Source organism: Zootoca vivipara, chromosome 9 (assembly GCF_963506605.1).
Source record: "Zootoca vivipara chromosome 9, rZooViv1.1, whole genome shotgun sequence".
NCBI classification, from domain to species: Eukaryota; Metazoa; Chordata; class Lepidosauria; order Squamata; family Lacertidae; genus Zootoca; species Zootoca vivipara.
This window is the reverse complement of record NC_083284.1, coordinates 23003609-23017296: the sequence shown is the minus strand read 5'-3', so window position 1 is coordinate 23017296 and position 13688 is coordinate 23003609. Positions and strand designations below refer to the sequence as shown.

At 40.5% G+C, this 13688-nt stretch overlaps 1 protein-coding gene across 2 annotated transcripts in view; it reads left to right on the top strand.

Moving 5' to 3' along the window:
* TBCK (TBC1 domain containing kinase) overlaps positions 1-13688 on the top strand; it is a 93399-nt gene that overhangs the window by 43588 nt on the left and 36123 nt on the right. For both annotated transcript variants that reach the window (XM_060278487.1, XM_060278486.1), the window contains exons 11-19: positions 1802-1940; positions 3116-3215; positions 5798-5847; positions 6538-6667; positions 6956-7054; positions 8069-8131; positions 8965-9091; positions 9711-9761; positions 11019-11102. In XM_060278487.1, coding sequence (XP_060134470.1) covers positions 1802-1940; positions 3116-3215; positions 5798-5847; positions 6538-6667; positions 6956-7054; positions 8069-8131; positions 8965-9091; positions 9711-9761; positions 11019-11102 — 843 coding nt within the window. The remainder of the gene's footprint in view (positions 1-1801; positions 1941-3115; positions 3216-5797; positions 5848-6537; positions 6668-6955; positions 7055-8068; positions 8132-8964; positions 9092-9710; positions 9762-11018; positions 11103-13688) is intronic.

The window sequence follows — 13688 nt, the reverse complement described above, 5'->3', positions numbered from 1 at the left end:
CACAGGCAAATTTTCAGTTTGCAGGCTGTCGACATAATATGCATTTCTGTGTGGATATTCTCTGGTTGTTGAGGAATATTGTGAGCATGTACAGTATGTCTTTAGGCATCATTGGTTTGGTGGCAGAATATATCTTGCAAAGTGGTAGGTGAATTTGGAGAATTTTATGAAAATCTTGGGTTTCCTTCAACAACATGCGTTAGATGACCCCCCACTTTAATTCTACAACAATCATGTGAGGCAAGTCAGATCACAAAACAGCAATTTGTTCAAAGCCACCCTGTTCAAAGCTCTCTGTCCAGCAGTCTGCAATTGCAGGATTCTCCAATAAATTAAAAAATGGGTTGGATCCAGATGTCATCTCTTCCAACGGGAGCATCCCAGTCAGCAAAAGAAGGGGCAGGAAAATTTGCTGATTTTCCCCCAGAAGCACTTCTCACACAGTTCTGGAGGGTTGGGGGTGGACCCCAGGAACAATATGGGAAGGAGAGAAATTGGCCCGTGCCAGTGAGGGACTTTTACTGAATCAGGAGCCTCACATGGACAGGAGAAGCCTTTTAGTGTATGAAGGGAGATGGCATCCAGAAAAAGAATTTCTTTGGTTCATAGTACTATGTAGTCTTAAAGTGAAAGTGTGCAAGGCTTTCTGGGTAGGGTTTTTTGTTTGTTTTTGATTTAAAACTGCTTTCCCTTTTGATTTCTGGTATTTCCCTTTTCTGATCAGCTTCTTTACACCGATCTTTTGTCTTCTCTGGTCTGTGATCCCAAATCCTTCCATTCCCCAGACACCCCCCCCAAAAAAACAGTAGAATAATAATAATAATTATTATTATTATTATTATTTATACCGCACCCATCCAGCTGGGTTTCCCCAGCCACTCTGGGCAGCTTCCAACAAAATATTAAAATACAGAAATACAGTAGTCCATCAAACATTGAAAGCTGCCCTAAACAGGGCTGGCTTCAGATGTTTTCTAAAAGTCAGATAGTTGTTTATTTCCTTGACATCTGTTGGGAGGGTGTTCCACAGGGTGGGTGCCACTGCCAAGAAGGCCCTCTGCCTGGTTCCCTGTAACCTCACTTTTTGCAGTGAGGGAATGGCCAGAAGGCCCTCGGAGCTGGACCTCAGTGTCCAGGCTGAACGATGGGGGTGGAGACGCTCCTTCAGGTATCATGAGCTGAGGCTGTTTAGGGCTTTAGGTCAGCACCAACACTTTGAATTGTGCTTGGAAATGTACTGGAGGTGAAATATCCAAGCTGTGGAGCTAGTGTGCTTATTTTCCCTCCAGCAGTGTCCCTCTGCTTTCTGCCCTGGCCATTCAGCTTGAGCAGGACTTTGGATCTGGCAGTTCTGTTGCCCCAAATTCTCCCTCTGCTTGCCCCAATAGGATTGTTCTGCCCAGCTATCTTTTAGTCAGAGATTGTTGTTAAATTATTTACTGTCGCTGCATCCCATTAAACGAGAGGAGAGAAGCTTCTTTTGAGTAATGAAGCATTTAATAAATGTTTCCCTGGTGATATCATTTCTGCTATCAAATAAAGATGGAGATATTCTGTCACTGCCTGCCCTAGCGACTCCATAGTTTGTCCAGCTGCTTTTGTTTTCCCAGGGATTTTCCATCTTCCACTTCCAAAGGGATGATCGTTTATCTCTAATAACATGGTCTGAAGAATTGCTCCTCAGACCTATTACTCTGTTTTCTAGCAGCAGCAACAACAGAGTTTTCAGAGCTGGGGGATGGAAGGCTGAAAGAGTTGCTGGAAAGTTTATAATGCTGTCTTTGTTGGCTTCTGTTAATAGAGGAAAACTCTGATTACCTAGCAGAAAGGTCGATAGAAGAAGTTTATTATCTCTGGTGCTTGGCTGGAGGAGACTTGGAGAAAGAGCTTGTCAACAAGGAAATCATTCATTCGAAACCACCCATCTGCACTCTTCCCATGTAAGAAAAAGAAAAAGAAAACACCCCAGATTTTAGGAATGGAAGCATTGAAGTAAAAAAGTTAAATGATACAGTGAAGTGAAAGTGGCTTTAAAGGGGGAAATAGAAGTCCAAGGTCTGGAAAATAGTTGCATTGTCAAGCAAAACCCCAACAGAAAAGCTGTGCTGTTGCAACAAGCCAGGCTGCATGCCTTATCTCTACCAAGTGTAGAAGTAGATGTGTTGTGTGCGATTAGTTTTGAGGCTTTGATCAAAGGCTTTGAAATTAGAAAAGGTAGGAGAATTTTTTTCCAAATATAAAATAATAATAATGGAAGTGTACGGAAATAAACATTAGTTTCCATCTTGCTGTAGGTTGTGTTTCATTTCAAAAAAATTTTATTTTACAGTTTATATTTTGAATTGTGTATATATGGAGGCACCCTATATTTAAAGGTCTTAATCTGGCCCTACAGGCAGGACAAGGAAATACTTCTCTGTGAATCCCTGGAGAGCTGCCTGTCAATGTATACAATACTTTAATATGTCTCCAAACCAGTGTTGGCTCTAGATGATATGGAACCTAAAAAGGGGGCGGGGGGAGAGAAAGAAACTGAAATGGCAAGTCCTGCCTGCCATTCAATGGCTAGTCTCCAAATCCTGGGATTGGTCACTTGATTTCATTGTTTTTAAAGGCTCATTTGAATGAAGGTTTGCTCATCAGTGACTTGCATTCCTATTTTAGCTTGCAGAATTTGCTCTGTTCCTGTTTAAACTTCTGCTTTAAATTCCCAACTCAGCTCAAATAAACTTCATTGAGGTGTAAGCTGTATCTGCTGATGACCAGCTTTAGATTGGAATAGATGAGATCACTTCCCTAAATCTGAAGGCGAGCAAAATGCAATCTATATCAAATGCCAGTGGAAATAAAACAGAAGCATCCCCTTTCGAAATGAGACAGGGATTGGAGTTGGGAGAAATTGCCCTTTCCCCCAAAACAGCAAGGGTTCGTGTAAACTAGATGTAGTCATTTTGGGGTTTGATTCACTATTTTATTCACCATTATTCAGCCCCTCTAGTGCCTATATATAAATATATCCCTTTAGATATAAAAAAGGACCTATATAAATATGTCTTTATGAAAATCTATCTTCTCAAATCATTTTGATCTGTGACTTTTCTCCCCTTCTTCCTAGTTTTCTGTTTGAAGATGGGGAGAGCTTTGGACAAGGGCGGGATAGAAGCTTTCTTTTCGACGACACAACTGTGACTCTCTCCCTCTGCCAGCTCAGAAACGTAAGAGTAATAGAATCCCAGAATTGTAGAGTTGGAAGTCAACCTGAGGATCATCTAGTCCAGTGGTCCTCAACCTTGGGCCTCCAGATGTTTTGAGACTACAGTTCCCATCATCCCTGACCACTGGTCCTGCTAGCTAGGGATCATGGGAGTTGTAGGCCAAAAACATCTGGAGGCCCAAGGTTGAGGACCACTGATCTAGTCCAACCCCTTGCATTGCAGGAATATGCACCTGTCCCACATGGGAACCTGCAACCTTGGTATTATCAGCACCATGCTCTAACCAGCTGAGCTATCCATGTGCTGAAATATTTGCAGTTTATATATTTTCCTGACCAAGAATGTAAATGTTTGCAGAAAAAGGGGTGTCTCAAACTGAGCCAGTGGTCGTAAGTTAGTCATGTCTGTTGATTTCAGTGCATCTTCTCTGACTATGACTTAGTGGATGCTACTCAGAGCTTTCAAAATACATGAGCACATCTCATTTTTTCTCCTCTCTTTTTCCCATTCGATTTTCATTATTTATTTAATTACAAGTTCATTTATTTATTTGCTTTTGTTGGAATGCAGTAACTTAGTCGTCTTGTCATAGCGGTTTAAGATAATACTGAATTCGGACTTAGAACTTTCCTTTATTTTGGTCCTTATCTTTTTATAAAACATGTTTGGGGAGTTGGGGATCAGATGGAGTATTCTTAACATTGCCGCAGAAGTTTGACATTTGCGGGGCTTTGAATCGTTACTAGCCAAGGGACTACGGAGAGAATTAGGAGATTCATGAAGTTATTTAAAACAAAAACAAAAAAAATGTGTGTGCTATATTTTGTTAGTTTATTTGACAATGTTCATAATTCATCTGCATAAACAGTGTGATAGGGTATTCCAGAGCCTGACTGGGAGGTCCATCTTGATTGTTTTTCACAATTTCATGAAATATTTTTGCTCCCAACAGCCATTTGATATTGAACTCTTGACTTTGTAGAGCTGAGCTTTGTGGTGTTCAGTTTTATTGTGAATGTCTCCTACTTCTTGGTCTTTTTATTTTTAAGTTCCCTTATGCATTATTATTTTTTAACAAACAGGGTGGGAAATAAGTGTTTACATAAATCCATATGTAACTTGAACAAAAAAAATTAAAAGCAGTCCTTTTACGAACAACAACAAAAGGAAACATGAAAACATTCATTTAGTGTCTTAACAGACATTCTGTGTTTTTCATCAACACATAAAAATCTGAACAAATAAAAGACTTTTGTCATTTCGCTGAGCTTTCCCTCACGTTGAAATGCCAGTAGAAATTGATATATATGCTAAATACAGAGAACTTTCTCTTTGGGGAAAATCTGGTCTGACTCTCACTAATCTCCTAGCCAAACTTTGCAGTATTAGCTGAACGATTTTCTTTAGCAATTGGAATTCTCCAAGCCCTGCTGCTGGAATAGACTGTAATCAAAAGAGGATCAGTGCTGCACGATGTAAAGAGTTTTAAACTGCACTGCAAATCCCAAGAGAAGATTGTGCTGCAGTTTCTGACTAGGGCATGAATTGTATAAGAACATTGTCCAAAAGGTGATATTAAACTTAATCACGCTGCACTCCAGACTGTAGTTAATTTAACACCTGATCTTTGGGGCTATAGGCAGCAGAGCCCTGACAGCTTCAAAAGACCATCACCTTAGTAGTCGTTTTAATTTGATTTATTTCAGTGTACGTTTTTCAGGTTGCATCAGAACACTTTCTGATGCCCGAGTGAGTGATCTAATTGAGGATGTTTATTTTCCTTCTGTTTAGTAAACAAAGATAAATATGTTGAAAAGTACCAGGCTTAACCAGGCTTATATTTGCAGTTGGCATCCATCCATGCTTCCTAATGAATTTAGGAAATGCATTCTTCTTCCTGCAGAAAATGGAAGTGCTGGAAATTTTTCTGCCCTACTTCATTGCATGAGAGCATCCTCTCTCTCTCTCTCTCTCTCTCTCTCTCTCTCTCTCTCTCTCTCTCTCTCTCTCTCTCTCTGTTGTTTCCTACTAATTGGCATTCAGAGGCATGCCAGCTGAAAGTAACATATTCATCATGACTTGAATATAATAACTTGCAGCCTTTGGTAGGCAAATCCATAGAGGATAAAGCTCAAATCCTTTTAGAGGGGTTTCACAATCTCACAGCCCAGGGCCAGGCTCAGGCCCAAGCCTTAGTTGTGGTTAAGGGATAGCTAACACTATGGCTTCACCTGTTTAAATAGCTAATTTTGTTTCTTTTGGCCCTTTTTGGAGGGCTAAATGAACAAGCATTGTTTCTGAAGGCTCAAACAAGCAAGATAGTATTTTGAAATCATGTCCAAGATAAACACAGAGTAGATTAGGCTTCTCAGATCTGGTGCCCTCCAAATGTTTTTGAACTTTCCTCCATCATCCCTGATCATGCTGGCTTGGGCTGTTGGGAGTTGTAGGTCTCAACATCTGAATGACACAAAGTTAGGGAAGGCTGGAGTGGATAACTGACATGACAAAATGGTCATTGTTTCCTTATATTAAATGCAGAATGCATTTGTAATTTTGAGTATTTTTATGACCTTCCACAGAGGCTGAAAGATGTCAGTGGAGAGGCGTTTTATCCCTTGCTTGAAGATGAGTAAGTACATAGAATAAGCCATTTACTTTGAGATCCTAAGCCAAGGGTGGCTAACATCTCATATGGGAATATGTGTGAGTCTGGAATGCGGCCCCCAAGGGGTTGACCAATGGTGAACATGGCCCTCGAGTCAAAAAAAGGGTAGCATCCACTGGGCTATGGTAGTCTGTCCACTCTACCTATTTCTTGGTGAGCAAAATACTAGTTTAAAGTAGAGGTAGTGCTCTAAACAATTTGTTTACAGATGGATCATTGAGATTTTTGGATTGTTTCTGTTGCTTCCCACTGGTCAGGATTGTGAAGCAGCAGAAGTCATTGATCCATTTTTGGTTCTGGTTCAGATTAATTGGACTGGGAACAGAAACCCTTGCATTCATTAGGTTAGCCCCTAGCTTTAAATAAAACTGCTGAGTAGACAGGTATGATGTTCAGGGCTAGTAATACATTTCTATCAAATGCTTCCTAGCACTTCATTTATTGCTTACTGCAAAAAAAGTATTCTGATTTATGAATTATGAGATTGTCTATTTAGATTAAGAGAGTAAGAGAATTGATTTCACTTTTGTGTGTATGTGTGCGCGATGATGATGATCTTAATTGCTTCAGCTTTTCCCCATTTCTTCTGTAGTTAATTCAGTGTATTGGGGCAAAATTTACAAATTACAACCACACCTTCTATTATCTTTTCAGCCAGTCAAATATACCCCATTCAAACAGTAATAATGAGTTATCTGCTGCTGCTAATCTTCCTCTTATAATCCGAGAGCGGGATACAGAATACCAGCTAAACAGAATTGTCCTTTTTGACCGGCTTCTGAAGGTGCGTAGTACTATCAAAACTTTGTATACAATTTCCTTCATATGCTGTGTTTATATATTCATTTTGCCCTTGATGCTTCCTGCAGTGAAATATGATATATGTCTCATTCATTTCTTTTTAGACGTCAACACCAGGTGTGTTTCTTAAGAATCTGTATATGGATGTACATGTTTGTGTGTGTATATTATTATTATTATTATTATAAAAGATACAGATTCAAACAGTATAGAAATATAAGATGCAATCTGAAAGTATTTCCAGTCCTGTAAAATGATATGTTGTCTCCAGGCCTATCCGTACAAAAAAAATCAAATTTGGAAAGAAGCCAGAGTCGACATTCCTCCACTAATGAGAGGTCTAACGTGGGCTGCCTTACTTGGAGTAGAGGTAAGAATGAGAGAGAGAGAGAGAAAGTTTCTTAATTGCAAACTGCAGGGGCTGCTGATTCTTCTTCTTCTTCTTCTTCCTCTTCTTCTTCTTCTTCTTCTTCGGCGATCACTCGTAGCCGAGTAAGATTGTCTTCCATAAACACGATTTTAACAATGGGTCCATAAGTGACTGTGGAGGCTGCTGATAACTGCGCAATGACTGCAGTTTCCCTGAGAGGTAGCTGAATAATGTTTTGCCCAACCTCCTCACTCCTACACACAGAGAGATACAGGAGCAGACTTAGTTGGGGGAAAGGAAAAACCATTCAGTGGGATTGTGGTGTGTGCATGCGGGCATGAACAACATGCAAGATACGGCTTGATGAGGAAATAGCCCTTCCTTACTCTTGATTCCTGTTTTGGGGGAGGGGCAGAGCATTTATTATTCCAGTTTTTATACCGCATTTTCACAGAAATGTGCCCAAAGCAGCTCACAATATGGTCGCATCATTTACTGCAGCACCCCCTATTCTCTCCCCAACACCACCAGTCCCTATCAAGTGTAGTCTCGCCTTTCTCCCACTCCACTTCCCAGCATTCAGTCTCTTTGTGTGTTTGGAGTGGGGTAAAGTTCTGGATCAAAAGATACTCATCCCAGTTCCAGGCAATATGCATGGTGTGTGCGGGGGGGGGGGGAGCATGCCCATATGGTGTGCTTGTCCTAGTTTTGACATCCACACAGGGTCACAGGGGTCCAAAAACAGCCTGTGGCAATGAAATTGTGGAGTTCGTTACTGCATTTTAGTTAAGGAATTGTGCATTGTTCCGAGAGAAGGGTTTGGGTGATGGATGGGGAGAGCACTCCATCTGAACCAGAGAATCATTTGGACCACTTACCAAAACTCCTGTCAGAACCCTGCATGAATGAGTTTTGCTGGCATTTCTTTTAGTGCTGCATTTGTAGCATTTATTCTAGCAATTAGTTCAGTTGCGCATGTAGGCTCTTACTGCTTTGATGTCTTACGGGTTTTAGGGTGACATTCAAGCAAAGTATGACACCATTGACAAGGACACTCCAATTCCTACAGATAGACAAGTAAGATTCTTCTTTTCATATGATCCCCTGTGAAATTATGAAAATACATTCAAGTACAACCTAACTATTGGACAGATAATAAAATAAACTTTCTGGCACATAAAACCCTTCACAATGTACTTCAAAAGTGTAATAGAACCATTTTGTTGTTGTTGTTGTTGTTTAGTCGTGACCCCATGGACCAGAGCACGTCAGGCACTCTTGTCTTCCACTGCCTCCCACAGTTTGGTCAAACTCATGTTCGTAGCTCCGAGAACACTGTCCAACCATCTCATCCTCTGTCGTCCCCTTCTCCTAGTGCCCTCCATCTTTCCCAACACCAGGGTCTTTTCCAATGAGTCTTCTCTTCTCATGAGGTGGCCATAAGCCATAAACTCTATCATAATCCTTCATCTGTATGGTTCTCATGAAGAGTGTGCTGGTGTGATTTGCCCAAGAACATGTATGCGCCAGAGTGTGAGGTGGCCCCTGTTGACAAGAGTTTTGGGATGCCAGTGGAAAAATGTTACCCTCAACAACACCAAGATACCATATGGGTTTGTGGCATAATCGACCTCTTTGTGCTCCCATAGGTGGCTTTTGCACAAAACCTTCCTTATTTCCCATGACTTCTTCCATTCTACCATTCAGTGATATGCAAAGAACAGTAGTTTTAGGAGGAGGACATATTTTCAGATTCCCCCCTGGAACTAGTATGGGAGACTAAAACAGATGGAAACAGATGCCTGCTTTGAACTCTATGAACCCAGAGAGGAATCGAGCGTACATTCCACTTTGGAGCTTTGTTACAGTACTTCTCTCACCCTCATTTTCTGTGCTTGCCTATATCGTAGATTGAAGTTGACATTCCTCGCTGCCATCAGTATGATGAATTGCTGTCATCGCCAGAGGGTCACGCAAAATTTAGACGGGTACTGAAAGCATGGGTAGTTTCGCATCCCGGTCTTGTATATTGGCAAGGTTAGTTCAGCTGACTTACTATGCTGAGGAATTATTATTTTTTTAGTCTTAAATTTACTTAAGCAATCAGGATCATTTTTTATGTCTTTCCATTCTGTAGAATAAACCACAATAACATTTTTTTTTGGCTTTAGGTATAAGAAAGGCAGTAATTCAATCTGTTGGCTTAAAAACAAACAAACCTGAATTTTGTGAATTTTCATGGAATTATGAATTGTTGACTCTTCTGTTGTTTTCATGCTGTGCTTTAAAAGATCAATTAGATTATTTCCACATAGTGAATAAATTGTAGCTAAACAGAGTAATGATCAACATCTCAATTACACCATTAAGTAATGACTTTTAGAATGTAATATACCTGGAGTTTTTCTACAGTTACAGAAGTGGGGGGGGGGGGAGAGAGACAAGTAAAATAACTTTAACTTTAGGATTGTTTCATGCATGCTTTTTGAGGTAAATACATATCGCTGCATGCGAGAAACACTTGAAACAATATACACATTCCCTATACAGAGCATATGACTGCGTTGGGATGAGTGAAGTAATACTGAAGACTGCTTAATATCTGGCAATTCACTTTAACATCATTGATGCATTCATTTGTTTTCGTCCCTTGTAGGTCTTGACTCCCTTTGTGCGCCGTTCTTATATTTAAATTTCAACAATGAAGGTAAGCATTTCCCACTCTTAGTTTGTTGTTCTCTCCAGACGAGATGTCTGCTATTTTCCCTCTCTCTTCTTCACTCATCCTGTAAACAGTTCCTGCACGCCTTGAACTCCAGAAACTGCATAAGAGAGGATGTCTCATATAATATAGTCACAACTGCTCCCCCATACCTTGCTTCTGTGGTTCACCAGTAATGTAGGGATGTCAGCGACATGTGGACCAGCTGGATCATTGCATACTAGCATATCTTTTCCACTTGGATTGCTGTTGCTAACATGAGAATATCCCCATGATTTCTGATTTATGCTGTACTTGTGATGCTTTGTTATGTCATTGTTGCTTATTCTTTTTAAGCCGCTTTGGGATTCATTAGATAGAAAGCGGCCTACAAATACAGTCAATCAGTCATTCACCCTCAAAAGAATGTTTGCTATGGCAGCCGAGATCACATGTGTGATTCGAGCTTATTATTTAACCATTTGCGTAGATGCATTGTACAGAGATCATACGGCTCGGGAACGTTGCTAATTGCTTCCACCACATCCTGTGTTCATCCGATGTAAAATTCATTACGGAACATAGTTGGGTGTTTTATGTATGTGAAGAAGGCTATTGTGTCAATATAGGTGCCCCTTTGTTAGGTCCCTGATACTCTTGCTGGTGCCCTGGGTTGGAAAAATGCAGGGAAAGGTTCTAGCAGAAACCGATTACCCACCTACTTCTGGCATCTCTCCTTTGCAAGCCTTCTCATTGGTTGGGGAACCCTGCTTACTGGGGTGGGTTATAGGAATTTGGTGCAGGTGGGGAGGGGCTCTGAAAATCAGAGGAGGTACTGTCCACAAGCAGAGGTCTAACCTTTGGAAAAGAATTTCCAGGGGTTTGCTGGGGAAAGGGGAGGGTAGGAAAGTCGTCTTCTGCATGCTTTGCTCAAGATCCAACCCTCTATTTTTCATGGGTAGTTGTTAATTTTTGCAAATGTTTTTAAAACTATAGGAGCCTTTCACAAAACAGTGTAACTTATGAAATAAAGCAGGCATCCCCAAACTGTGGCCCTCCAGATGTCTTGGCCTACAACTCCCATGATCCCTAGCTAACAGGACCAGTGGTTGGGGAAGATGGGAATTGTAGTCCAAAACATCTGGAGGGCTGAAGTCGGGGGATGCCTGAAATAAAGTGTAGGTGTTTTGTAACAGTAATAATGTGTTGTGTATAGAACTTACATTCTTTTCCTAATTCTCTGCTTCTCTTCTTTTTTTGAAGCCCTGGCCTATGCCTGTATGTCTGCCTTTATTCCAAAATACCTGTATAACTTCTTTCTGAAAGACAATTCTCACGTGATTCAAGGTAGGTTTTCTGTTAAACCTCATTGAAGATCCTTTTTAGAAGTCTGCCTTGATAGTTACTATATAGCTTTACATGTATTCAAATAAATTTTACTGAGAGTAGACAACTGAAATTAATGGACCTAACTTAGTCATGTTCATTAATTTCAGTGGGTCCATTCTGTCTCCACACTGTACATCCTCTTCAACACCTGTCTCGTTAATATATCATAACAGTACAGGGTGATTATTAGATGCTAGCCATACCCTGTTTCTCATATTTTAAGGCATCCCCATAAAATAAGCCATAGCAGGATTTTTAAGCATTCAAGGAATATAAGCCATACCCCGAAAATAAGACATAGTGATAGGAGCAGCAGCAATGCCGGCCGCGGCAGGAGGAGGAGGAAAAAAATAAGACATCCCTTGAAAATAAGCCATAGTGTGTTTTTTTGAGGAAAAAATAAATATAAGACGTGTCTTATAATATGAGAAACACGGGTACTTGAATTAGATCAGTTGAAATCAAACAACAAGTAACTTAAATCCACTTATTTCAATGGTTTTGCTCCAAGTATAACTTAGAGCAGGGCTATCCAACAAGTCAGTTGCGATCTACTGGTCGATTGTGGGATGTCCCTGGCCGATCGCTGGAGCCTCCCCCCTCCAAAAAAAGCTCAACAACTTTGGCTCCCTAAAAAAGTTGGATAGCCCTGACTTAGAGGATATATTGGATAATATGTGACTGATATTTGTTAGTATGATTTTGATCATCTCCATCAGATTCTGGGTGGTATTCAACCACGTTCTCTTCAGAACAGACCCACTAAAAGCTTATACAGTGGTCCCTCGACTTACGAAGTACTCGACTTATGAAATTTCGAGTTATGAATGAAAAAACTTTTTTTTCGACATCCGAAAGGAAAACCGTTGCGGTTTAGATGGGGTTTTCTCAACTTACGAATTTTAGATGCGGTTTACTCGACTTACAAATTTTTCCGTTTCCAGTGCATTCCTATGGGAAACCGCTTTTTTCGACTTACATATTTTTCGACCTACGAATGTGCATTCGGAATGGATTAAATTCGTTATTCGAGGGACCACTGTACAATGGGAAAAGCTTGACTTCCTCTCTCATACCACTAGAGCTCAGGGATGTCCACTGAGGCTGAATGTTCAAAGACTCGGGACAGACAAAAGAACGTAATTCTTCATGCAGCAAATAGTTAAACTGTGGAACTCACTCCTACATGAAACGGTGATGGTCACGCAACTTGGATGGCTTTAAAAGAGGATGAGATACAAGAGTTCATGAAAAATTGGGCTTAGCAGCTTCTTAGATTGATGCAGATTTAATTAATGCACTTTTTATTATTTCCAGTTTCATTTATAACCATTTTAACTGCTATTGTGCATGTAGTACCTTCATCACTCTTCCTCAGGCAGAGATTCTTTTCTAGCATTGCTACCTTGTGACCCTTTTAACTGGCGATTGAACCTGACTCCTTGTGTATGCAAAATACATACAGTACTCTTGTGCTGACTTTTCCTCAAAGGTAGAGCCTTCTCCCTCCCCAGCAGCTTGTGCTTCTTTCCTACATATGAAATAAGTTGGAGAGAATATAGAAACGGCACATGTAGCACTTCCAAACAACTTCTTTTAAAGTCAGACACTTATGGTGCCTTTTGAAAACTCCTGGAAAATTTATCTGTAGCTCAGTTTGGAACAAAAGAGAAATACCCTCACGGTTCTTGGCACTTACAAGCTGTTGAAACTGAAATGCAAATAGCAAGACAAGATGAGGTGTGGTCACACAGGGTGACAAGAAAAAACCTTCAGTGCAAACACAATCCACGTCTCGTTTCTGGAAGGAAAATAGACCTGTGTGTGTTTAAGTATTCTACAAAGGAATAAAGCTGATGGGACTAGTATTTTATTTTTTTAACATAAGCGGAAATACTGTAATAGAAGATTTTAAAAAAAACCTGTTTAGTTTGGAAATAGCATGCTTTAAGGTTAGATAATAGAACTGTAATTTAATTGTACGGGGTAAACAACTTAAGAACTTCCTGCTCCATGCGCTTTCATAATAGCTTAGAGATGTTTAAAGGATAAAAGAAACTACTTTTGTAAATGGAAAACTTTATATTTGGAAGTGTCCCTCCTCCCAGACATTTAGTCTACTCATGGTATTTGCACCACTTGAAATAAAAATGGCAGTCTTTTATGAGGGCGTACAATATATAGAAATCAATACAGGTTTCAGGAGTTGTGCTTTGTTAGAAAACCCATGAGTGACTGTTCCTAAACCATGAGTATTAAAGGGGTGGTTCGTAAAGGCAGCAGCCCCACACAGTGGCCTTCAAGGTAAATTTGGGCTATTGATAGGTTCACAGTCCAGCCAGCGTCACATGTACGTTTCCGAGCACAATTCAAAGTGTTGGTGCTGACCTTTAAAGCCCTAAATGGCCTCGGTCCAGTATACCTGAAGGAGCGTCTCCACCACCATTGTTCAGCCCGGACACTGAGATCCAGCGCCGAGGGCCTTCTGGCAGTTCCCTCACTGCGAGAAGCAAAGCTACAGGGAACCAGGCAGAGGGCCTTCTC